Source organism: Penicillium riverlandense, assembly GCF_028828495.1.
Source record: "Penicillium riverlandense strain IBT 135883 chromosome Unknown utg000003l_segment0_segment0, whole genome shotgun sequence".
Lineage (NCBI taxonomy): Eukaryota > Fungi > Ascomycota > Eurotiomycetes > Eurotiales > Aspergillaceae > Penicillium > Penicillium riverlandense.
This window is the reverse complement of record NW_026643196.1, coordinates 1,608,949-1,633,875: the sequence shown is the minus strand read 5'-3', so window position 1 is coordinate 1,633,875 and position 24,927 is coordinate 1,608,949. Positions and strand designations below refer to the sequence as shown.

Sequence of the window (24,927 nt, the reverse complement as noted above, 5' to 3'; positions counted from 1 at the left end):
GGATACTGAAAATGAATGAAATGAAAAAAAAGACCCGTGACATTTTGACCTTATGAAAAAAGAGTCCGCCCGCTTGACAACAGAAACTACATGAGCGAACAGAAGGAAGTGAAGGAGATAGGAAAAAAGAACTACGGTACACCCCGGTTCAAAGTAACGAATCGAGTCTGGTGAAAACGCTCAAGCATGCCGCGACAATCTGAACAGTAATTAGTATATGGTCTTTCTCCCTCTAAGATAGAGACAGGGAAAACGTACCTCCATCTGGAGCTCTCTATCCTTGTTCCGGTTGATCTCCTCATTGATCATCGAGGCCAGGTTCGCCCCGATGGCCTGCGAGCCGCCTGCCCGTCGCCCAAACGGCCATTGCGAGTACTCGGCCAGCAGTTCATCCACCTGAGCAAAGGCCCGCTCACGTGCCTCGTGGCTCATTGTCACCAATGCATTCTCCAGCACGTTGGCCGCATATGCCGCACAAACCATGGCCACCGTGCGCAGATACCGGTACTCGGAATCCTCGGGGAGCCAGGTGGTGGGCGGGATGATGACGGTGCGGTTGCTGCAAATGTTGCGGACACGGCGGTGGATGTCATCCTTGGCGCCGCCATCGGCCACAGGGTGGGTGGCCATGTCGAAGAGGAGGAAGTTGCGCTTTTCGGTGCGAAGGATTCCCTTGTCAACGAGACCCTTGGCCAAGCGCTCGCGCACCTGCTTGAGTTGATAGCCGATTTTCATGAGATTCCATGTTTCGCCTGCCAAGAAAGGAAAGAGTCAGTTTGGGCCACGAGACAAGACACGCAAGATGATTTACCGCTCAACAGATCGATCCACGTATTCACGCTCATCTTCTCGCTCGACTTCATCATCTTCAGCGTCTCGTCCAGCAAGACCTCGCCCGTCAATGTGTCGTCGATAACCTCGATCACGCGGTCGGCCAGGGGGAAGCGGCGCCGCGACGAGTCCTTCTGCATGCTTATCCGACCACGGAGGGCCAGCTCGACGACAATGCACCCTCGCAGGGCATAGGAGATGTTCTCGTTCCAGAATGAGAGGTATCCCTATTATGGCGCGATTAGACCACCAGCTGGGTTCGAACAGAAGTCGCCATCACGCACCTGTTTATCCTTCAGTCCCAGTAGCAGCACCTCCTCCATGAGCGTCAGTTTTGGTTGCTTGCTCCGCTCGGCGGTTTCGCTGAGGTCGCGCGGGTCGAATGCGATCTTGTGGCCGTTCTCCGTGTTGGTGAAGGACGTTTCGGGACCTCGATTATCCATTGCAGAGCCGTTCCGCGAGACCGGCGACGACACGCGGCTGTCATCCTGCTCTTCGCCAGCGCGACCGCCGCCTCGTCGGCGAGTCAGGCCCCCGGCTGCGGACATTTAGGGGTGGTTGTGAGCTAGCAGAAAAGTGTGTTGGGTTGAGTTTGGTTGGGGGGAAGAAGATCAGAAGTTGCGGAAGTGGGACTTTTTCGGTGTCAGGGGCGGGAAGATCCAAAGGCCGCGTGCCCGACCGAGTGAGTACGATGGGAGTCAACCGACTGGCTGTAATAGGTAGGCAGATAGGTAGACGAAGGTAATGGTTGGTGTGGGATACAAGGGCGTGGGCGGAAATAGTGAAAGAAATGTTGCAGTTGGCAGGTCGGGTCCGCTTCGGGATTCTTTAGGTGGTCTTTGGTCCAGTGTTGAGCCCGATCCAGCGACGACCATCAGAGTGATTCACTACACAATTTATAGAAGGGGGAAAAACGACAGGCTTAGAGTAGAAAGCATTGGGATTGATATACACGATAGAGAAAGGACCAAAAAACCACATGGATTCCGAATACATTCAGACCGTTCTATTCGATCCTCCCAACCCGGCAACTAGTCAATTAGTGGGCTAGAGACCAATTAGCAACGGGAAGACAAAGAGGCAGAAGGGAAGAGACAGGGGGGAACCATACCGTCGGGCTGGGCAAGGATGTACTCGACTGCCTTGTCCACTGTTCTGAGGTCAGCGTTGTGTTTTCCCTATCTCGCAAGCTGTTGCACATACCGCTGAGGATCTGATCGGCCTCCTTGTCGGGGATCTCAATGCTGAACTCCTGCTGCAGTGTCAGATATACCGTCCTTGCCTTCTCCGAGGGAAACAGCCACACATACCTCCTCAATAGCCATCACCACCTCGACGGTATCCAGACTGTCCAGACCGAGGTCGTTCGAGAAGTGCGAGGCGCCGTTGATCTGTTGGGTATTAGTTGGGATTCGTTGGGTCGAGTAGAGAGCAATCCCAAACTGACCTTGCTGGCATCGGTGACCTGTATCAACACTCTCATTAGCATGGACCGCACAATTGTATCCTAACGCGCCATCACGCACCTTGTCAAAGTTCTTCAGCAGGTTCACTATCCGGCCCTCGACCTCGTTCTTGTCCAGACCAGCGGGAGCAGAGTAGAAGCGGATGGCCTGGGAGACAGCACAGGGCTGGAATTGCGCACGCGCGACGACGGGCGAGCTGCGGAGGAAGGGGGTGGATGGGCGGATAGCACGAGGCACCGAGGCCCGCAGGGAGCGCACAATGGCAGAGCGGAACATGATGATGGGAGGGGGTGTATGGGAGAGGTGAAGGGAGGTAGAAAATCGGTAACAAAGGAGAGCAAGTCACAGTCGGTGGTGCTCGGGAAGCAAAATCCTGTTACAGCCAATCAGCCGCCAACTCTTCCGAATGACCTGCTTACTCATGACCAACACCTCTTCCACTCCTTCCACTCCTCCAAGCACACATCCTCAACCACCTCCTCCAGACCTTCCCCATTGTCGCCCATCATGGCCTCCATGTCGGTTTCCCGGCTGGTTGCTGTCCGCCGTACCCCATTCATCATCTCCTCAGCTCCCTTTTCCACCTCGGCCGCCCGCGCCGCCACGCCTGCTGGCCCTCCCCAAGCGGGCTTTCGTCTGCCCCCGCCCAAGCGATGGGACCAAAGTGGCGAGTCGTCACTCGACAAGGCCAGCAAGTATTTCCTGATGGCCGAGATCTTCCGCGGCATGTACGTGGTGCTGGAGCAGTTCTTCCGCCCGCCGTAAGTTATCGACCCTGGACGGAAATTGCGAAATCTACGAGCCCACCATTCTCACCATGTCAATTCATTTCAGGTACACCATCTTCTATCCCTTCGAAAAGGGTCCTATCTCTCCCCGCTTCCGTGGTGAACACGCCCTGCGCCGCTACCCCACCGGTGAGGAGCGCTGCATCGCCTGCAAGCTCTGCGAGGCTATCTGCCCGGCCCAGGCGATCACCATTGAGGCCGAGGAGCGCGAGGATGGAAGTCGCCGCACCACCCGTTATGATATTGACATGACCAAATGCATCTACTGTGGTTACTGCCAGGAGAGCTGCCCCGTCGATGCCATTGTCGAGAGTGAGTGTTTTCCCCCCTCGGGATATAAGACAGACAGGACATAATACTAACTGTTCCCCAGCCTCCAATGCTGAGTACGCTACCGAAACCCGTGAGGAACTGCTGTACAACAAGGAGAAGCTGCTGGCCAACGGTGACAAGTGGGAGCCTGAGATTGCGGCTGCTGCTCGTGCCGATGCGCCCTACCGATAAATCACTGGCCTTGGTGGCTACACACTCTACCAAAAGAACAATATTACCCCCAAACACACATCCTGTATATAAAGTGCCCCCGTCTGTCTCCTGTACTTGATCTCGAAAGAAGTTTCTGTTCGAGTCTCCCGTTGTCGTTTCTTTTTCCTATGTCTTGGACTAGCACCTTACAAGGTTACAATCAAGAAAAAATCTGATATATTCATACTGTTGAAAAACAATCATATTTGAGAACATAATCATATTCACAGAAGAACCAAATCGCTACCTATGCATGATAGAAACAGGATGCCGTCGAAACAGCGCAATATAAAACACCAGACACCAAGAACGGATATCTTCGTCTCGTCTCAGTCAGAAATCACTTTTTTCCCTTCGGCTCACATCCTCATTTCTTCTTCCCACCCGTCTTGGCCTTGAAACTGCCCTCAAACCCAGGTCTGGCCTTCTTCTTGCCCCCACCAGAAGCCTTCTTCCCTTTGCTGCCCTTGTTGCCCTTCTCCTCTCGCCGCTTGCGCAGGTTCTCTTCACGCTTGGTTTGCTTATGGTCCTTGGCCCGGGCAACGGTGTCAAGACGCTCCCTCCACTCGCGCTCAGACTTCTTCTTCGCGGACTCCTTGCGCTTGAGCGCCTTCTTCAGCAGGGAAGTGTCGTCACGGACGCGCTCGCCGTGTGCACGCTTCTTGGCGTTCAACCAGCGGTCCTTCTCTTCGATATCAGCGCGCTTCTCCGGGTCCATCTCGGCCAGACGGGCCTTCTTCGCTTCGGCGACCTTGAGTTGCCCGGCTGCGTCCTTGGCACCGCGCTGGGTGGGCTTGTCGCTCACGCCCGACAATGACGAGTCGACAAGCTGGCCATCTGTGAAAACAACGCGCCCAAAGGAGAAATTGTTGGACGCGGACCCCACGGAATCAGCGGGCGACCGAGGAGAAGCAAGGAGCGACCCCGAACCGCCGGGCGAAAATCTCCGTGCCATGGCTTCATCATTTTTGAGCTGTTCCTCCTCCTTGGCCTTTTGCCGCAGCTCCTTCTTGTGCATTTTGCGCTGTTCAGCTTTCTGTCGCCGAGCCTCGATGAGCTCTTGGCGGTTGCGGGCTGGCTTGCCGTTCAATCCGTCAGCGTGTCTCTTGGCTCGCAGTTCGTCCAGGCGCTTTTGGAGACGCTGCTTCAGCTCTTCGGGGGTTGGTTTGAGAGGTTTTGACTCGGAGTTGGTGGGGGGAACAATGGATGAGATGGACGAGCTGCCGGATTGGGGGTTGGAGGCATCGGGGGAGTTGGGCGTAGAGGAGGCAGATGAGGGCTGGTCCATTTGGAAAGAGAATCCCTCCTCGGCAGCGATATCTTCACCGTCTTCATCGCCATCTTCAGCCTCGGAGGCTTCCTCTGGTTCAGCGGGTGCAGGCTTTTCAGCCTGCTGATTTTGCTTCTCCTTCTTGGCCGACTCCTTAGCCTTCTTCTTTTCCTTCTGAGTAGCCTTTTTCTGAGCCTTTTTCTCCTCCCTCTCCTTTTTCCTGGCCTGTGCATCTGCCGCTGACTTAGCCGCCGCCGCAGGATCTTCCGCCTGCTTCTGCTTCTTGGGTTTTGCGTTGCCACGGTTCAATCCTTCCTTGGGCGCTTCCGAGCCAAGCTCTCCGTCCGAGGAATCAGAGTCCCTTGCACCAGCCTCTCGCTTGCGCTTGCGTGCGTTCTCGTCCATGACATCTTTGGCCGTTTTGGCGGACTCGGGGTCGAGTTTTGCACGCTTGGCTTCGCGGGCTTGCTCCTTGGTCTGCTTCTTGCGCTTCCATTGATCCTAGAGGAATACAAGGTAAGAATCAGATTGGCCAGAAAAGGATGGTGGACATACATTATTTTCCTCGCCGTAGTAGTATTTGGCGGGGATCAAAGACAGCAGGCCGTCGAAGGCCTGTGCGTGGCTTCGCAGCCGTTCCTGGGAATGTCAGTCTAGTTCATCACAGGGGGTATGGTATACATACCTCGATGTCGTCCATCTTTCCTACAGTGTGAAGGACAAGCGTGGCTAGCGAACGGGAGTCTCGAAAAATTTGGGGGATGAGGAAAAGCCTCCGCTCGGCTGCCTCACCGCCAAACATTTTTTTCTGCTTACATACTCACCAAGTATAACTAACAAGTTAACTTGTTTTAGATGAGAATGATCAATGAAGAATTGCTCTTTAGGAATAGATTAGCAGTGAAACTATTACTTGTCTCACTAATATACTTCCTACGTAGTAAACTCGTATCGAACATACTGGCAGATGGTTATATGGTATCCTGCCTACAGCATCGACTGCGTGTGCATCCAAGTGATTCCAAGTGATAGTTACCATGCTAGAAATTGAACTGAATAACCTCTACATGCGATGCTTATCAGATGCGACGTCAAGGACTGCGAAAATTGTCAATTCCCCACAAAGCCCTATACTATCCACCATCTCATCAACCCTGCACCACAAGTCCTGCCGCCGAATCCAACCCAGGACACTCCTCACTCCGAATATCCGTGATATTTTCATAGGGATAAGGAGTCGTCCAGATAAGGTCGAATCTACTAGTTGTCAGAAACATAATGCAAAGAAAAAAACAAATCACTGACCGATTTGACGGATACTCCGGTGGCTCTAGAACACCCAACAACATCTCAATCTCACGCATTCGTTTATGACGCCAGGAAATCAAGATATTTCCGGGGCCCTCATAGGACAGAACCGTCTCCGCGACACACTCGACATCGTTCCGGGAACAGGACGTGTCGATATCAAGACCGAGATCGAGTGCAAGCGGGAGGACGGTGTCATAGGGACGTCTGTGCGCGCCATCTTTAGCCCAAAAAGAAGTTAGTTAGTTCGGCATGATTAGGTCTTTCCGGGTTAATGCAATGCGGAGCTCGTAAGCTTACTCCATTTCACCCTCGGCGCCATGATATGTCCAATCTCATAGCTGGACTCGGGGGCAAAGACATGACGCAGACACTGCGCGCGCTGCATGCCGTCTAGGGTGAGGCCATGGTCTGCCGGATCGGCCGGTTTCTCGCCGTGTCGGATGAGGTAGACAGTGGCGCGGGCGTGAGCGAGGCCGAGGCCAAGGTACACAAAGAATAATAACAACCACATTTCCTAGTCTGGTCCAACAACTTTTGGATACAGTTGAAGGTCAATCTAATCTCTTTTCTGCCATGATTAGGCTTATTTATGTGTCTGTATGTAGGTTCTTGCAGGGGCTCTGTCACTCTTGTCGGTCCTGCCATGCAGGAAACCACTAGCCAGTGGGTCTGGCGGGTAGGGTAGCACGACGTGATCTCCGATCGGCGTGATCGCGTCAGATGCATCTGGAGTGTATAGTTTGATTGGGCTGGATGACAATCATAATATTGATCGGGTGAGTTGGTCATCGACGGGTTGGTGTTAGGGCAGGGTGGGTTATAGATGGGATCCCGGTAACTAGTGGACAGAGTCTCGCTTGTTAATAATAATATTCCTGTAATAGGCAACCGGATAAAAATTATGATTGTCATAATTGCAGTGCCCAGCCCAGAGTACGTGTACTCGGTAGTTAGCGCCGATGGGTAGCCGCGCAATCCGGAACCGACAAATATAGAAGAACGCCTTCAGCAAGTCGTGCGAACATAGGATTGTCTTCGTAGCATTGCCACACGGTGTGGCGGTGTTCTATGTACGTGTACTCAGTACCTGTGCTCCTGTGTACACCGGATCCTACCGCAACTAAGAATAATCACTCATCGGTTCAAGTGTGGCTCAGTCGAACTGCGCCTTCTTGGCCATGTGGGGTGTCAGCCCTGTGACTGTACACTTACTTATAAACACTCGCGCCTGCCCCTCCTCTTCTTTTCTCTTCATCATCTTCATCATCTTCATTCCTATCATCCTCTTCCCCTCCACCTCCACCAACCATGTCTGATCCCTACAACCAGTACAACCAAGGCTACGGCCAGGGCTACCCTCCCCAGCAGGGTTATGGTCAGCAGGGCTATGGTCAGCAGCAGCCCCAGTACGGCCAACCCGGCTACGACCAGCAGCAGCAGTATGGTGGCTATTCCCAGCAGCCCCAACAGCAGCAGTACGGTGGCTACAACCAGGGCTACGAGCAACAGCCCCAGCACGGCCAGCCCCAGCAGCAGTACGGCGAGCAGCAGCAACAGTATGGTCAGCAGGACTCCTACCGTCAGGGGTGAGTTGGAGATTCCCTTATCATTTCCCTTCCACATACACAGACTAACCCCAACCCTAGTGGCTATGAACAGCAGCAGCAGCAGGGCGCACCGGGCGAAGCGCAAGAAGGCGAGCGCGGTCTGGCTGGAGCCCTGGTCGGCGGTGCCGGCGGCGCCTGGGCCGGACACAAGGCCAACCACGGCTTCCTCGGAACGATCGGTGGCGCCATCATGGGCAGCATTGCCGAAGATGCCATCAAGAAGCACAAGAGCCGCGAGGAGATGAGCTCCGGCCCTCCCCAGGGGGGCCAATACGGTGGTCCTCCCCCCGGCTATGGTCCCCCGTCCTCGCATGGCGGCTCCATGATGGATAACCTGGGCGGCTTCTTCAACAAGAAATAGGTGCTTCTCGCATGATGAATCTGCGGGGCTGATGAATTTCCATGCTTGTTCTTCCGACTCTGTCGGATTGCGTTACGTTTGTGCGGGTGTTGGCTTTTGCTTTCTTTCTCTTTTCTGATGATGTCGGCGAGGCTTTTGTATGATGCGCTGGTATTAAATTACTTTTATCCTCATAACGACCTTGCAATGTGATCGACCCTGCTTCAGTGATTCCAAACTGATGTACCTTTTCATTGTACAATCTAATAGTCGCCGTGTATTCAACAATTTGACTATATGATCCAAATCGTCCCGATTGTTGACAAGTAGTTAGTTCCCTATCTAGATCAACCATGGATAATACCGCATCCATGGAACCCTTCTGGCCTCAGGCACCAAGGCACCACTTGCCAAGGCCAACCGCCAAAAGTTCGTCCTTCCCATTCTCCATCATCCATTCAACCATCCCCAGTCAGCCATGATTGTACGGCAATTAGCAGCGCGGCGAGGTATGTTTCTCCTTTCAATTGATATCCCCAGGAAGCAACTAATCTCCATCAGGCCGCCAATTCCTGGCCCTGCGCCGGTCTCCGGTCGCCGGTCGCTTTTTCTCTTCCGAGATACCAACACCACCACCGATGGAGCCAGCGGTAGAAACCCCATTGCCCGAGGCCGAACCGGAGAAGATCACAGAGGAAATTGTCCCGGTGGCACCGGCAGAACCTGGCCAAGCGAGTTGGAAGAAGGAGGCGACGCACCGTCAGTCTTACCTTAGACCGTCCGTCTCATAAATTCCAAGCCACTGACATTATTTAGGACATCGCTTCAATAGAATGGGAACCTCTATGAAGACAGCCTACAACCCAGATTCCCTCCTCCAAAACCCGCCCAAACCCTCAGACATCACGCTCGAGCTCCTTCTCGCCTCGCAGACGCATCTTGGCCACTCGACCTCGCGTTGGAACCCGCAGAACTCGCGGTACATCTTCGGCATCCGCGAAGGCGTCCACATCATCTCGCTGGACGTAACAGCCGCGTATCTGCGGCGCGCGGCAAAGGTCGTCGAAGAAGTCGCCGCGCGCGGCGGGCTGATTCTGTTCGCTGGCACGCGCAAGGGCCAGAAGCAGTCCGTCGTCCGGGCTGCCGAGTTGGCGAGGGGGTACCATATTTTTGAAAGGTGGATTCCAGGCAGTCTTACGAATGGACAGCAGATTCTGGGACACTGTGAGACGAAGGTTGTTAATGCACTAGACGAGGAGTTGCCTGAGTTTAAGGCGGATCTTGCGGATCGGCCGCCTCTCAAGCCTGACCTGGTGGTTTGTCTCAATCCGCTGGAAAACGTGGTGCTTCTCCATGAGTGCGGTCTCAATAATGTCCCAACTATTGGCATCATCGACACCGACGCGGATCCCACGCGGGTGACGTACCCCATCCCATCTAACGATGACAGTTTGCGCGCGACGACCCTGATCGCGGGCATTTTGGGACGGGCTGGTGAGGCGGGTCAGGAGCGGCGGATGGCGATGGCCAAGGAGGGAAAGACTACGTACGAGCCGATCACGGCTCAGGCTCTGCGTCTTGATCCTTTTACGGGCACTGCGCCTGGAAGCGAACAGGTGAAGAAGCAGAACCAGTAGGGATTGTACAAATAGGTGATTTTTGTGGTTCTGGGTGTTTTATCATATCATATCATACCTTTTTGTGTATTAACAGTTTCCATTCCTTTTCAGCAACCCTCAGCCCATAAATTCAATATATTCCTGAACGTTGGCTTCTATCATCTATAAGACATACATCTATGCCGGATTCACATCACATCTTGATGGTATACACCTCACGACCCCGGGCATCGCACCCCTTGTACGACACCTCCTGCCCCGAAGTCGAGACCACGCGCCTCTGATCCCCATGATGCAGAATGATATCTAGATGTCTCCAAGCAGGAACAAACCCACTCTTCTCATCCCGAACAAAGTCCACCAGCACTTTCTCCTCCGTCGAACTATAGCTGACGGTATAAGATGCCATCGCCGGATGGAGCGAGATCCCATCATCCTCATGCCAGGTGTTCGCAAAGACATTGCCATGCGAGCTACACTTCGGCGGGAATATTTCAACACCACGGTAATCATCCACTTCCTGCACCGCCTGCGAAGCAGCCGTATCGTCGCCGGGAACCCGCGTGTGAACGGGCTTGCCAACGGGGATCGCGCCCCCGATCCGCGCGATCAAGGGGATGCTCTCCCTCCATTCAGACCGGAGAGACACCCACTGCCCCGAGGCGAAGTACTCATACGGCGCATTCATGTTCACATACCCGTAATCGCCGCTCCGACGTGGGAGATACACCTTTGCTTCTGTGACGCCGGCCTCGTACACACCTCCCACCAGAATGCTGTCACCGAACCAGAACTGCTCCTCGCCCTTTTTGAGCTTCTTCGTCCACACCTCCGGATCAGACTCGAAGCCCCATCCGATCCAGCGCTGCGGTGGGGTTGCGCTCAGGTGGCTCTCCAGTCCTAGGGAGTAGATGTACGGCAGCATTTCGTAGCGCCGCTTGATCGTATCGCGCACTAGCGGTGTGATCTCGGGGTACATCCATGGCTCGATTACCTCGCCGACGGAGGAGTTGTCCGGTGAGGTTTTGAAGCAGTTGATTGCGAATCGAGGGGAGTGGATTCCTAGCTGGACCCAGCGGAGGAGAAGTTCGGGTGATGGCTGAGGGCCTGGATATGGACATAGAGATATGGTTAGTTCTGTTTCTTTGCGTGTCAAATCTAGACAGTTAGGGCTAAGACGTACCCTCAAAACCACCGATATCGTGTCCTTCGCACTATATGTTATCAGCAAAGAGGTACATATCCCAGGACTCGTGATTGTTCGTACCTGCAACAAGGACATCCCGGCATTCAGGGACAACGCATTCGCACCCTTCATGCTCTCCCAGCTGGTGACATTGTCTCCGCTCCAGGAACTAGCCGCGTACCGCTGCGTCCCCGCCGTGGAACTCCGAGTCAAGACAAATGGACGCAGCTTGGGCTCCATATCCTGCAGAGCATCGTGCGAAGACTTGCCCATCAGCTCCGTGTGCATTGCCCGTCCCCACAGCCCAACCGAGTTCTCGACATTCTTCTTGCCCACCATAGACTCATCGAGAGCTAGCGTCCAGTCGTCGTTAGGAAGCGTGTATTCGTTGTTATCGTTCCACATGCCGTCAATTCCAACGCGCTTCAGGCTCTGCACCCCGTCGTACCACCATTTGAAGGCTACCTCGGACGTAAAGTCAATATGGCATCCATCGCCACCAGTAGCTCCCCCAGCGCTCCATAGACGCATGTATCCCGGCTCTTTAGTCTCGGGGTCTTTGAAGAATCCACCTGCATCCACCAGTTTCTGAAAGTCCGGATGAGAGGCCAACAAGAACGGCTTGATATTTGTTAGCAGCCGAATGCCTTGCGCGTGCATCTTGGCAATGTACTCCTCGGGACTCGGGAAGCGGTTTTTATTCCAGGTGAAGACGTTGCGGACTTTAGGTTCGGTCTCTGCAATGGAGTACCCGGAACTCATCTGGTGCGCTGAGCACGGGATGCCGTGTTTCTTCAGCTTCTCCACAAACTCAAGCAGGGCCACATGCGCCGGCGGCTCTTCGATCATCGTGTACTTGTATCCGCCGGAGATATACCCGTATGCCCACCGAGGCACAAGCAACGGGAACCCGACGAGCTCGGCATAGGACCGAACTACATCCTTGATCGTCTTGCCGACAAGCAGGTACTGCTCTAGACCCCCGTAGTCCTGGCGATACACCTTGAAGTGACCCCACAGCCCGTCGATTTCCGAGCCAACAGACCACATGCCTCGAGCATGGGTCGTCGAGAACAAAGCCACGCAGCCTTCGGGCGTGGCCTTGATCAGCAACGGGATATGCTTGTAGAGCGGATCGGAGTTGTACACATCGTATCCGAAACAGTCTGTGGCAGAGAGCAGGAAATTGCGGCCGGTGAGGTCCATCGGCGCTTGCTTCTCACCAAGTCCAACATGGAGCGCGGTTTGGTCGTGCTGCGAATAGTGCGCGATCCCCGCTGCGTCGGCAACGTATGAGCGCAATGGCAGATCGCGGTGTAGTGGCTTGTCATCGGAGCCTGTCCAGGACAGGGAGAGGACGGGGGTATGTGCCCATTCTACCGAGGCAGTGACGTCGCCGACATTCATTGTCTTGGAGCAGGCATCGGTCTTGGAGAAGACATTCACATTGTGTAGATCGGTGGCCGGCTTTGTGACGCTGGGATACGGAGGGATGGGACGGTCCGCCGAGGTGAACGTCACCCGGAACAGGTTCTGGCGGACGGCCTCGAAGGTGAAGTCGAATTCGCCTTTGGTGCTGGTCGAGCGAAGATGTAGCGAGGTCTCATTGTGCGCTGCTGGCACGGGCACCGGCTGGTATCCTCGCGGGCAGACTTCTTTCTGAGGCATGATGTTTCGGATCGGAAATCAAAGTTCATGACAAAAAAAAAAAAAAAACCCCCTCGTAATTGAAGCTATATTTGTATCATTCGCTCCCTTTTGCCCCGCGGTCTTCATTAGACCGAGGAATGAGAGAAACACGGAGATCGGGACACATCACCGATCATCTCCGCCACCCCGGATCCTAGCATCCCCACATCCCCAGACTAAACACGAGAAGAATATTCACACGGGTCGGTCCAACATCCGAAAGCCGACTGCTAAACCTTGTTAAGCAGCATCCCCGGCTCGTTCTCACCAAAGCCCCTCTCATGACGGCCAACTGATTGGGCCGCCCGGAGGTTGTCCGTCATCGAGTCAAGCCACAGCACTAGACAAGGTTGTCGGGGTTGCGGGATTTCGTCCGAGGAGGAATTAAGGTTTGCTCCCCACGGGGTGGTGGACTCCATATCTAGAACGACGTTTCTCTTGTTCTAGTCATTCTCCAGCTTTCTTCCAAAGTGCCAGCCATGTCGCAGACAGACGCCCCAAAACAGCAGCAGGACGAGCAAGTGGAATCCATTGACGCAGCACCACCTTCTACGCCTGGTCCCGACCACGGCATGAAAGAAGACCAGGCACTGGAACTGATCGAGGACGTAGGTCACTCGACTATTTTGACCCCAGAGAACAACGCGCACGTCCTGCGAAAGATCGACCTCAGACTTCTCCCTATTCTTCTAGGGATTTATTTTCTTCAACAGCTTGACAAGTCGACTCTTGCATATGCATCCGTATTTGGGATTATTGAAAAAGCTCACCTCCATGGCCAGGAGTATTCCTGGCTGGGCTCGGTGGTTTACCTTGCCCAGCTCGTCGCCCAGCCGTTGGTGGCATATTGTCTGGTCACTTTGCCCCTAGGAAAATTCCTGGCGGCCTCAACCCTCCTTTGGGGGATTATGCTGTCCTGTATGACGGCAGCAGGCAGCTTTGGTGGTCTGCTGACTTGTCGATTGCTTCTTGGTCTGTTTGAGGCGGGAATTGGTGAGTCTTTTCTTTTTAGGCGAAAGTTATAGCGGGTCCTAATATGAGGCAATAGCACCGGCCTTTATTGCTGTCACCCAGATGTGGTACCGGCGACGTGAGCAGCCTGTGAGATTAGGATCATGGTACGCAATGAACGGGGTGGTCAATATGGTAGGAGTTTGTTCTTCAAGTATAATTGATTGGATATTGACATGCATTACAGGTTGGCAGCTTGTTAACTTGGGGACTTGGGCATATCAAATCGCCGGTCTTGGCTCCTTACCAAGTGAGTTTTACCTCTCATTGCAAACACATGTGACGCTAAACATCTAATAGATTATTTTTATTTTCTTTGGTCTCATCACCGTCGGACTGTCCGTGGTTATACTGTGAGAGACTTTTCCCCTTCCCTGTAACAACTGTCTGACATCCACAAAAGAATTTACATGCCGGATTCCCCTATCAAGTCCAAATTTCTTCAAGAAGAGGATAAGCTTGTGGCTATTGAGAGGTAACCATGTGTGCCCCAAGTGTTGGGAAACTGACTGACATTCACATAAGACTCCGCATGAACCAACAAGGTATTGAAAGTGACAAATGGAAATGGGACCATGTTAAAGAAGCATGTCTTGATGTCAAGTCCTGGTTCTGGTTTGCGTTGATGTTCTCAATCTCGTAAGACACTTTCCCAAGATGTTCGGCTTCTTTAACTGATCAGTACCCAGAATCCCGAGCGGCGGTATCTCCACCTTCGGCCCCTTGATCATCCAGTCCTTTGGATTTAACGAACTCGACACCATTCTTTTCAATATCCCTTTTGGCGCTGTCCAGCTCGTTGCTACTATGGGCGGTGCCTGGCTGGCGACCTTTTTGAAGATGAAGGGCCCGGTTTTGATTCTGCTATGCCTTCCGCCCATTGCGGGATGTGCGATGCTGCTTCGTATTCCGCATGATGATATGCATAAAGCTCCTTTGCTTGTGGGGTACTATATTGTAAGTGCAGCTCCAGCCTCGTGGGAGCTTATTCACTGACCGGACCAGATCTCTGTTTACCCGGGGATCAGTAAGTGTTGACTGGATGACCAAATCCGAGCTCGACTGACCTCTCTCAAGCGCCCTTGATCTACTCATGGTCTGCAGCAAACACAGCCGGAGAGACGAAGAAGAAAGTGACCACCGGTATCCTGGTCGTGGGTCAATGCATCGGTAATGTAGGCAGCCTGAATGCAGCAAAGCAATCTCAAAGTCTGACCCAACCAGGTGATTGGTCCGAACCTCTATACCACAGCAGAGGCTCCTCTCTATACCCGCGGTCTCACCTCAAAGTAAGTACAGTCCCATTACCGTGAGCTCAAATAATCTAATCAGCATTTAGCCTTGCAATGTTCTGCGTTTTGGTTGTTCTCTGCGCGTAAGTACCTGCATATCCGGGAGTCTGCTACTACTAATTGGTGCCCAGGTCAAACATGGCATATCTGACTGTCCTGAACAAGAAACACGAGAAGCGGCGTGTGGAACTAGGAAAGGATGCCAAAACCGTAGACTACTCCATGCATGCTGTTGGCGCTGTGGAGAGAGACAAGGAGGGCATGCCTATTCAGGTACTTGCTCAGGACAATGCGTTCAAGGACATGACGGACATGAAGAACGAGGACTTTGTATACGTGTATTAGGCGATTGGTACTGAAATTGAGATAGTCTATTTTAATTGAGCACAAGAAAAGCAATCTATTGGATTTCTGCAGTGTTGAAATGACCCCACTTCCCCACAACCAATCCCCGACCGTGCACCGTGGACTGATTCGGCGGAACTCCCGAACCCCGCGTCTGATGCATTCTGTCCTTCCCGACTTCGTATACAGACTGGGAGCTGAGCAGCACAAGACGGCGCTAGATCAGCGATGCAGTCGGATGAATCCTTGCATATTGTTCCGCCGCCGATTGGGAAAAAGCGCATCCCGGTACGCACTACCCCGAGCCTAGGTTGTCTCGCAAGGACCGATTTCTGATGGATTATCACCTTAGAAAGCATGCAGTGCATGTCGCCAATCGAAAGTGAGTATTAATTTACAGAAAATTGGTTGATAGCTAATGATCTTTCACTGTAGGTTAGATGCGATGAAGAGAGACCATGCACAAGGTGAGTTTCTTCCTATCATTGGCGATGATCTTACTAACAGAGCTATGCAGATGCCAGAAACTAGACAAGCAGTGCATTTTCTTTGAGGTACCCAAAGATCCCGTTTCAGAGTAAGTGCCTTGTCTAAGGAGAATAAATGCCCATGGCCACTAACACTCCTCTAGAAGACTTGATGGTGTCGAGTCCGAGGTCCAACACCTCAGACAACAGCTCAATGAGATACGCCACCTGCTCCAATGTAATCAATATGATCCAAGGCCCGAATCTCAAGAGGTAGATGCTTGCAACAGACAGTTACATAATGAACCAGTCCATGCTCGACGTGGTTCATCATGCGCTCAGTTCACACATCCCCATGAAGGCCTCGATGCTTTAGCGTTAGCAGGTTCATCAGGATATGCAGATGGTCGCTCGCAGCAATCTATCCCCGCGCTCTCGCCCAGCGGTATGTCAATGAATCCACACCCTGATGCGCTGGGATTGAGTCCCGTTCACGGAAATAAGCGGAAACGCCCTGGATTTGAGATTCGGGATGAGCCTATCTCGGATTTTATTGACAAAGGTCTCATTACCATTGAATGCGCTGTGTCGTGTTTCAAGACGTGAGTTCTATTCTGCGGAGGATACTTGGACCAAAAGAGCTAATGGGACTGCTAGGTTCTTCGAAGGTTGTGTGAGTATTGAACTATCAAGCCCTATACTTATGCTAACGATATATCTACATGAGTAGGATAGGTATATCCCAATCTTCGAACCAGAGCATGACACATTCAATTCTGTACGGTCTCGAAGCAGTATCCTCCTCAATGCTATTTGCACCATCGGCTGCATGGTCGAAACCAGTACGAACCTGCTTGTCCCCAACAAACGCACCCTATCTGACAGTTTTATAAATAGGATCCGGCGGCCCCATGTCCGACATGCTACACGCCGAACTCAAGAAATGGATTAACGTGATTATTCAAAACAAACGCTTGAACTGCCTCGAGTCAGTGCAGGCATTACTCGTGGTCGCCTGCTACTCAGCTGAACGTCTATTGATCCTATCCTTTGCAACCCGCATGGCTCTAGATTTAGGATTACATGATGCTTTTGAAGAACTTACGCAGCGGATTTCAATGAGAAACGCCGACGAAGGATATAGCTTTGCGGACACGGATTTGGAAGAAGAGAGACAGTTGATGAGGAAGTCAAGGACTTGGTTTGGACTTTTGGTTCTGGAACATATGTACAGAGCTCTCTTTTGTCTTTTGGGGGAGCTACAGTTGCTAATTGGGATTAACTTAGATTTCATGTCGATGGTGGGAAGCCTCCTGGAATTCGATTGACGGGAAATCCTCGACGGTGCCGGGTTTTGCTTGGACACCCGTCGTCCATTGCGTTGGATCTGCGGCTGTTTTCTCAGGTCGAGGTAAGATTTCACTGTAGAGCTATTTAAGAGATATACTGACATCATTTATGACAGCTCAACATCATGAGAGGTACTTCATCCCATCTTCTTCTGGTTTTCACATTCTCACCTGCTTTGATAGCCAATATCAACGACACTCTAGGCATTGAAGCAGCACTTGACAGGGCAAGTATTGTTGACTTCGTTCACGACGTCAAGATTGATCTGGATCTATGGCTTGAGTGAGTCTTACCTTTCTCGGCTCATATCAATACTAATACTTGGTAGCGACTGGATGCGCATAATCGGTATACTCTACCCTTCGACTCCATACTGTTTCCCACTAACTATTACGTTTGAAGAAAGCTCCACGGTCACAAAAGAAGAGAAACCTTTCTCACTACTTGCGTTGAAAGTCCAAAAATGCTGGGCTGAAATGATGCTTAACTGCAAAGCTCTCCGAGCCATGGGCGTCGAGAACGTGGCGTAAGTACTACCCTCGCAATTGGACTATAGAATCTAACACGCTGATGCCAGCGCCATGACTCCCACCGAGCGAAACGTCCTCTTAACAGCCAAATCCAGTGCACTTCGACACCTGCGCATCATCATCGCCGAACCACAGTTATACATCGCCACATTGAAGTATGCCATGGACTTTGTCTGGGCCAAATGCGCATTCTCATTCCTGCTGCTTCTAAAACTATCCCGACTTCTCCCTGAGCGCGAAGAAGAACACGAAGAGTTTCTGGAGTATGGGAATCGGCTGGTGGACGAGCTCAGCAAGGCCGGGTCGAATGGTAGTCACTCTCGGACGGGGAATATCTACCTACAGATCCTGAAAGTCAGTATTGAAAAGTACGGGCGTGCACTGAGAGAAACTCCACAGTCAAGTACGGGGGGTATTGATGCTACATCCCCGTTCTGGGAGCTCTTTGATGCGCAGACAGATTTGCAGTGGTTTGTGCCGGAGCAGTTTGTCTCGGAGTGGGACTTTCCGGGGTTGAATTTGTTCTATTTTCCTACGACGTGGCAGGACTTTTTTGGAGATTTCTCTTTGGCGATGTAGGACACAATGGTTTATATCTCAGACGTAAATAAGTACAGACCGCTTGTATACAACTTTTATCTTCTAAAGGGGCCATTGACGAGTCCTGGATATCGAAAAAGAGCCAAACAATGCACAAACATACCAGAATACAGTCTATCCAAGGGCTTTCATGGCAAGCTCGACACTGAAAGGAGAGACAGAGAAGTTAGCATGATCCTTGGTAAAAGAGCCGAGAAAGAAACATACACAACAAAAGTTCCTGCCGAAACAGGCATAGCTCTCAGCAGAGTCGGACCAATGCCCTTCCAGAAGCCACCTAGACCCTCAAGAGCATAAGTCTTCTTGAAGCAGTCACGCATGCTACTGTACTTTTGCTCCGCACCGAACCCGTCGGTCTGCATCTTACTCTTGACCACGTCGAGAGGGTAGCTAGAGATCCAGAGGGCCTCGCCCGCCAGACCACCGTAGGTCGCAACCTTGACAGCCGAGATGTCCTCACGCTTGATATTGTTGCGCTTGACGTCCTGGTTCATCATGTACTCGAACGCCATGAACCAAGAACCGTAGGCCTGGGCCTCACGCAGGACTGTCACGGCCTGGCCGCGGAACAGGCCGCGCAGCGTACCCTGGTGTGCGGACAGCTTCTTGATGCAGTCGATCGGGCCAGAGTACAGCCGTCCTTCACCATGTGGCTGGGCCTGCAGCCGGATACGGACGTGCTCAATCGGGCCAGACAGCACCGAGTTGGTGACACCGGCAAACGAACCGGCCATGTAGTACTGTCCATAGGAGAGAGCCCCATTGGCGTATTTCTTCTTATTCAGCTCCTCCAGCCGACGGCGGGCTTCGTGGAATGCACCGAATTGCACGCTCACCTGGATTTGGTCAGACAGAGATAATAGGTCAATTATGGGGCGAAATCAACTTACGCAGGCGCCAATTCCGATCAGCGGGGTCAGCGTCCCCTTGTAAAAGGCCAACGGACCCTCATTCTTGAGGATCTTGCTTGCGCAGTCCACCGCGCTCGAGTACTGCGTGGTGGTTTGTAACCGCACCTTGACGATGTCTGGGCGGAGGGTCAGTACGGGGCGTTCAATTGCTTCGACCGGGCCACAGACCAAAGGGTTGTCCTATAATTAGGTTAGCATGGACTTGTTCAGTATTCCTGCGCATTGCACTCTTGCAATTCCGTCCTCCGGGAAACTGCTCGAGCGGGCACACCTACCCAGCAAAACCTGAGCCATTCCACCCGCAGCACCAGAGGCCAAGTCCTTGATGGTGCGCAGGGCACCGCCGCCCTTCTCCAGATCTTCGAAGGCTTCAGACTCCATACTTGCGCGGGCTCGTTGGGGAAGGGAAACGGGGACCCCTCGTTGCTTTTAAAGCAGTTCAGGAACCTCCGAGCGCGATCCCTAATTGGACGAAATTTCCGACTTTGCCCTCTTCGCTCTCTCCCGCGGAAAACTCCTATCGATGCCCCTTATCGCGAATAATCACGTGATATGTACCCGCATCAACTTTGTCGGCTGGACCTGACCGAAGTGGTCTGTTCTCCAATTGTCGTGTCAACGATGTACCGACGGGCAGCATTGGGGGTGCGTCTGGACTCGGTGTACCTGTGATTGAGTCATGGCTAATCCAATGGATTGTTTTAGGTCTCCCGTCGACACGCGCCACAATGGTCCTGTTCGGCCAGGATCTCCTCTACCCTCAACTGCCGACGATCATTTCGATCATCCCTCACCCGGTTAGACGAAACAGATGAGAAGAAATCCAAATGGGGTGCCGCGCGATGGGGCACTAAGGCAACTGTGAAACCAGTTGGCCTGAGTGCGGCAGAGAAGTCACTGCGCGAGTCAATGGTGGCCAAGAGACAACAGCAGCCCCAAAAACAATCAGAACAGTCTCCGCCAAAATTAGAGGGTCAGCGCCGGCCACAGCAAGCGCCCCGCAATGCCACGAGAAATCAACCAGCGGCATTCCAATCGGGTCGGCCCTCAGGTCAGACTTGGGCAGACACAAGGAACAAGAGTTCGGAACAGCAAGACAACAGGCCTCGGACACAACAAGGGCTTGGCAATGCATCGAAACGTCAACCAGGCACGTCTCAGCCATCTCGTTCTTCTGGTCGGACATGGGCAGAGACGAAGAACAACGACCAGCAACGGCGCCGGGATCATGAAGACCGACGGTCTTATGAAAGGGGCGCACCGCGCAGAGAGAGGCAGGATGGGACTACCCGACGGACTACGGAAGCATACCCAACTTCTGGAAAACAGCGACATCCTCAAGACATCGCCAAGTTCCAGAAACTTGGCGAGTCTGTTTTGACCGACTGGGGGCAAGAAGTACCCCGGAGACATGGAGCAGCTTCCACAACAGAGTCGACTGCCCACGGAAAGCGCAAAACTCAAGGTGCTGAAGGTAGTGCGAAGGATGCAAAGAAAGAAAAGCAAGCGGACCCGTGGGCCTGGGACATGTCTGCATTGGAACAACTGGAAACCATCGAGGCCCAAAATGAAGCCTCGTCGAATGACGCCAAACGCAAAAACTTACGCAAGCAGCGGCAAATTGAGGCTACTGATCGCGATTTCGATGTCGACGAACATCAACGTCGTCGGGACGAACGCAAACGTCTGAAGAAGGAAAGGTCACTCGTGAAAGAGAAGAAGAAATCCGCGCCGCAGCCGCTCTACTTGCCTCAATTCATCAGTGTTAACAACCTGGCGGACGTCATTGGGGTCCGACCAGCACAATTCGTCCAGCGAATGGAGGAGATGGGCTTCGAGGACGTTACCTATAATCATGTCCTGGATGCGGAGACGGCCGGTTTGGTGGCCACCGAATTCAATTTTGACCCCATCTTCGAGGCATCAGGGGATTATGACCTCCAGGCGGCACCTGTACCAGAAGATCAATCTGCGTTGCCGACACGGCCACCAGTGGTCACCATCATGGGTCATGTCGACCATGGCAAAACAACGATTCTGGACTGGCTGCGGAAATCATCAGTGGCCGCTTCCGAGCATGGCGGTATCACGCAGCATATCGGTGCATTTTCGGTGGCGATGCCTTCTGGCAAGACGATTACTTTCCTGGATACCCCCGGTCATTCTGCGTTCCTGGAGATGCGCCGCAGAGGTGCCGACGTGACGGACATTGTAGTTCTTGTTGTGGCTGCCGATGACAGCGTCAAGCCGCAGACTATCGAAGCGATCAAGCACGCCACCCAGGCCAAGGTCCCGATTATTGTGGCCATCAGCAAGATTGACAAGGAAGGGCGAAACCTGGATAAAGTGAAAGGAGACCTTTCAGCTCACGGCGTCCATGTCGAAGACTACGGTGGTGATGTCCAGGCCATTGGGGTCAGTGGTAAAACTGGACAGGGAATGGTCGAACTCGAAGAGGCTATTGGCGCGCTGTCTGAGATGCTGGACCATCGAGCCGACACCGGCGGCAATGTCGAGGGATGGGTCATTGAGGCCACTACAAAGAGCTATGGACGTGTAGCATCGGCTCTGGTTCGCCGCGGCACACTGCGGCCAGGCGATGTCATCGTTGCGGGCACGACGTGGGCTCGGGTGCGCACACTCCGAAATGAAGCCGGCGTCGCTATCGATGAAGCCACACCGGGAATGCCTGTCGAAATTGATGGCTGGAGAGAGCAACCTGCGGCCGGCACCGAGATTCTGCAAGCACCCGATGAGCAAAAGGCCAAGGATGTGGTGTCTTACCGTCTGGAGAAATCCGAGACCCAAAAATTGGGAGAGGACATGGCCGCCATTAACGAGTCCCGACGCGAGCTCATGCAGAAACGCAAAATGGAAGACGGCGAGGACCAAGCACGTGCTGGTCTAGAGGAGTCGAGCGGGCCCAAGGCTGTCAATTTCATCGTTAAGGCGGATGTGGACGGTTCCGCGGAGGCCGTTCTGAACTCCATTGCAGCCATTGGCAACAACGAGGTGTACGCTAACGTCCTCCGGTCTGGCGTTGGCCCGGTTGGAGAGTTCGACATTGAGCATGCGGCTAGTGCCAACGGGAAGGTCATTTCATTCAACCTACCCATCGATGGCAATACCCTGCGGAATGCCGAGTCTCAGGGGGTGGCAATCATGGACCACAATATCATCTACAAGCTGATCGACGATATCAAGGCTACTCTCAGCGAGCACCTGAAGCCGACAGTGACGCAGCGTGTGACTGGCGAAGCCGAAGTGCAACAGGTGTTTGAGATTACCGTCAAGGGACGCGAGAAGGTCCCGATTGCTGGATGCCGAGTGCGCAATGGCCTGGTCAACCGGACTCGCAAGGTCAGGGTGATGCGCGGGGATCAGACAATTTATGATGGTAAGTTTTTCTCTCATGGCAATAAGATCATGTCTAACACGTCCCAGGCACAATTACCTCGCTCAAGAACGTCAAGAAAGACGTGACCGAAATGCGTAAAGACACCGAATGCGGCATTGGCTTTGAGGACTGGACCGACTTTGCGGTTGGCGACCATATCCAGTGCTATGAAGAGATCTACGAGAAGCGATATCTGTGAGATTCTCTTTTGTGCATACCACCAATAGAACCCTGTACCATATTTTCATTTTCTTTTTTTCTTTCGTAATAATGGTGATGGTAAACCTACGGCCTCGGGTAGCGATCGGCTCTGAGATCACGGGGTGAGCCGCTCCCTGAGCACTCAGAGCTGGCCCTGAGCTGGCCCTAAGCGGGTTTTGAGCGATCTCTGAGCAGGACCAGAGCGCTCACCCGTTGCTCTAACCCCTTCAGTTCACAACGTGTCTCTGGTCCTTCGCCTGCTCCGATGCTAACCGCCCTACTCCTATTGACGCTCCTGGGAGTCCAGGCCAAGATGACGTTTTCCCCTGTTAGTAACTTTCACCGTCCCCTTCGAACCTCCTAATCAAATCTTAAAGCGCCACTCCTAGTAGTGCTCGATACCTAGACCTATCTGATGGTCTGTAAACGGCTATGTCCGCGGCAACTCTGCTACACCTCTTAAGGATGAAGTAAAGCCCCTCACAGTGCCTGAGCCAGAACAACAAGTCATGTCTGCCTTATTTCAAAGTATCTAGGACATGATATGTTCTTGATGATTTAATACAGCCATCCGACGGCTGACTAGCTACGTGGACTTCGTCGAGGTTGGGTCTGATGCACTTTTCTTTGAGCCTGCAAGAGACATAGATGTACCACGGCTTTATTAGTTGATGCCCTTAATGTGTAGGGTCAAACTAGGTACACGGTGATGACAGACCTTTCATAATTCACAATTGTAAATGATGAATCATTGCTCATCAACAGCATTATCACACGAATGTCTCCCGAGTAGCTGAACACAGCTTGCCATAGTGAACTGATGGTGGTTAAACAGGATGACGAACCAGGTGGAGACGAGAGATGGGCAATATAGTACGTCCCGAAACTGGTGCCACCATGTACACTCTTCGATTGATTCTTCAACCCCAACGCCAGACACGCTAGCCCATGTTAGGAAAATACATTAAATATTAAACTTCTTTGTCGGAGTCAATACAGAGGCTTACGATAATTAAACACGGTGCTATGTCTCGTAGCTATATTGGCGATCCAATGGAGAGCCTGAGGTCACAAGACTCTGGTGAGATGTCAACCAGTTGAATAAGGGGCAACTACGTACCGAGTTCTCTTAGATCACACGATCTTTTTTCTTTCTATTAATAATGCGCAGTTGAGATCTCCTTTCTAAAGGATTGAGGAACAGGATGTAAATTATCAGCTGGCAATAAAGATCAATTAAATAAGATTCAGACAAATACGTCCAAAAATGTATTGCGCACAGCTTGAGTAAAAAGGAATGACATCAGTAAGAGAGGATCAGAGCCCGGGCTTTATAGATAGCGTCGGTTAGATGATGATTTTCATTTTGTTGCCCAGCCAAGCACGAAATCGGGGGCCAAAGATCCTCCTTTTGTTCTTGTTAGGCGAGAGGAATATTGACAATATGCGGCATATGTAGGAGGTTACAAATCGACGATAACAAACTTGTTATCCTTGAAAGGGGCAGATTATGTACTCGTAAAATCAAAGTGGTCAAGAAGGCCACGATTATATACTTGAGGGACGGCTATCTTTACTGGTATGCCTGTCTCTTCCCCTTTCATGGATCCTTTTAACTACGTGGATCCCAGCCCACCGACGCTAGGTCCAAGGCTTAAAAAGGGCCAAAAAATGCTCACTAAAAACCTCATTACTTAGCAAATAAATTATAAGTAGTTGATAAATGTTAATAATCAGCCAATTAAAGGCTTTTGAATAGTAGAAATGGATTCGTTCAGACACCCAGAATAGATATGGAGTGGTAAAGTCATACGCATTCAAATGGTCTTTTAGTGCTGCTTTGCCCCTATAAATAGTCACTAGCGTGTCTCCTTAGCTTGTACAAACTCTGCATGTAAGGTTATGGGGCAAAGTAACAAGAGGCTAAACACGAAGATCAAATCCTGTTCAAGAATTTCGGGCGCTGAGGAATGAATGGCCTGACTGCGGTTGGGGCTGGTACTCCACCTTAAGCGAGCCTGTATAAATATAAATACGCCAACCTCCTTTCGAATAACTGGATTGAGAAAATTGCTTCTCAAAAATCTCGTTCGAAGATATACTGAGATATTCTTTTCTCATGGGTTCACACTATCCCAAGTCCTGGTTGATCTTTCTTCCCCTTTTCTTGAGCTATGTTGCTATATGCTCT

General features: G+C 52.2%; 10 protein-coding genes across 10 annotated transcripts; 5 read left to right on the top strand and 5 right to left on the bottom strand.

Moving 5' to 3' along the window:
- Nucleotides 1–148: 148 nt before the first annotated feature.
- N7474_004301 (GOLPH3/VPS74 family protein) lies at nt 149–1,379 on the bottom strand (the record flags this gene model as incomplete). Its single annotated transcript, XM_057195716.1, has 4 exons — nt 149–199; nt 259–752; nt 812–1,058; nt 1,116–1,379. The coding sequence occupies 4 exons, from the start codon at nt 1,377–1,379 to the stop codon at nt 149–151; spliced, it is 1,056 nt and encodes a 351-aa protein (XP_057053112.1).
- A 491-nt stretch (nt 1,380–1,870) lies between these two features.
- Nucleotides 1,871–2,573, bottom strand: acpA (acyl carrier protein; the record flags this gene model as incomplete). Its single annotated transcript, XM_057195715.1, has 6 exons — nt 1,871–1,878; nt 1,943–1,981; nt 2,035–2,083; nt 2,142–2,222; nt 2,279–2,296; nt 2,358–2,573. The coding sequence occupies 6 exons, from the start codon at nt 2,571–2,573 to the stop codon at nt 1,871–1,873; spliced, it is 411 nt and encodes a 136-aa protein (XP_057053111.1).
- A 231-nt stretch (nt 2,574–2,804) lies between these two features.
- On the top strand, nt 2,805–3,589 carry N7474_004299 (NuoI/complex I 23 kDa subunit family protein; the record flags this gene model as incomplete). Its single annotated transcript, XM_057195714.1, has 3 exons — nt 2,805–3,058; nt 3,132–3,397; nt 3,459–3,589. The coding sequence occupies 3 exons, from the start codon at nt 2,805–2,807 to the stop codon at nt 3,587–3,589; spliced, it is 651 nt and encodes a 216-aa protein (XP_057053110.1).
- A 388-nt stretch (nt 3,590–3,977) lies between these two features.
- N7474_004298 (putative 60S ribosome biogenesis protein Rrp14) lies at nt 3,978–6,702 on the bottom strand (the record flags this gene model as incomplete). Its single annotated transcript, XM_057195713.1, has 5 exons — nt 3,978–5,381; nt 5,436–5,519; nt 6,041–6,137; nt 6,186–6,408; nt 6,489–6,702. 5 exons carry the CDS (start codon nt 6,700–6,702, stop codon nt 3,978–3,980), a joined length of 2,022 nt encoding a protein of 673 aa, XP_057053109.1.
- Nucleotides 6,703–7,499: 797 nt separating this feature from the next.
- On the top strand, nt 7,500–8,159 carry hel10 (putative high expression lethality protein Hel10; the record flags this gene model as incomplete). The annotated part of the gene is made up of 2 exons (XM_057195712.1): nt 7,500–7,777; nt 7,838–8,159. 2 exons carry the CDS (start codon nt 7,500–7,502, stop codon nt 8,157–8,159), a joined length of 600 nt encoding a protein of 199 aa, XP_057053108.1.
- A 457-nt stretch (nt 8,160–8,616) lies between these two features.
- On the top strand, nt 8,617–9,775 carry N7474_004296 (mitochondrial 37S ribosomal protein uS2m; the record flags this gene model as incomplete). The annotated part of the gene is made up of 3 exons (XM_057195711.1): nt 8,617–8,647; nt 8,700–8,897; nt 8,955–9,775. 3 exons carry the CDS (start codon nt 8,617–8,619, stop codon nt 9,773–9,775), a joined length of 1,050 nt encoding a protein of 349 aa, XP_057053107.1.
- Nucleotides 9,776–9,950: 175 nt separating this feature from the next.
- Nucleotides 9,951–12,611, bottom strand: N7474_004295 (putative alpha-glucosidase; the record flags this gene model as incomplete). Its single annotated transcript, XM_057195710.1, has 3 exons — nt 9,951–10,864; nt 10,941–10,971; nt 11,025–12,611. 3 exons carry the CDS (start codon nt 12,609–12,611, stop codon nt 9,951–9,953), a joined length of 2,532 nt encoding a protein of 843 aa, XP_057053106.1.
- Nucleotides 12,612–13,111: 500 nt separating this feature from the next.
- N7474_004294 (uncharacterized protein) lies at nt 13,112–18,206 on the top strand (the record flags this gene model as incomplete). Its single annotated transcript, XM_057195709.1, has 25 exons — nt 13,112–13,625; nt 13,681–13,778; nt 13,831–13,893; nt 13,944–13,996; nt 14,047–14,118; nt 14,169–14,282; nt 14,333–14,600; nt 14,649–14,670; nt 14,721–14,818; nt 14,868–14,932; nt 14,983–15,018; nt 15,067–15,273; nt 15,502–15,568; nt 15,716–15,747; nt 15,798–15,857; nt 15,912–15,985; nt 16,058–16,349; nt 16,405–16,420; nt 16,478–16,589; nt 16,645–16,975; nt 17,035–17,158; nt 17,213–17,379; nt 17,426–17,445; nt 17,500–17,623; nt 17,675–18,206. The coding sequence occupies 25 exons, from the start codon at nt 13,112–13,114 to the stop codon at nt 18,204–18,206; spliced, it is 3,561 nt and encodes a 1,186-aa protein (XP_057053105.1).
- A 135-nt stretch (nt 18,207–18,341) lies between these two features.
- N7474_004293 (uncharacterized protein) lies at nt 18,342–19,519 on the bottom strand (the record flags this gene model as incomplete). The annotated part of the gene is made up of 5 exons (XM_057195708.1): nt 18,342–18,372; nt 18,435–19,063; nt 19,118–19,254; nt 19,307–19,318; nt 19,414–19,519. 5 exons carry the CDS (start codon nt 19,517–19,519, stop codon nt 18,342–18,344), a joined length of 915 nt encoding a protein of 304 aa, XP_057053104.1.
- A 240-nt stretch (nt 19,520–19,759) lies between these two features.
- On the top strand, nt 19,760–22,734 carry N7474_004292 (translation initiation factor 2; the record flags this gene model as incomplete). Its single annotated transcript, XM_057195707.1, has 3 exons — nt 19,760–19,783; nt 19,844–22,535; nt 22,583–22,734. 3 exons carry the CDS (start codon nt 19,760–19,762, stop codon nt 22,732–22,734), a joined length of 2,868 nt encoding a protein of 955 aa, XP_057053103.1.
- Nucleotides 22,735–24,927: the final 2,193 nt, after the last annotated feature.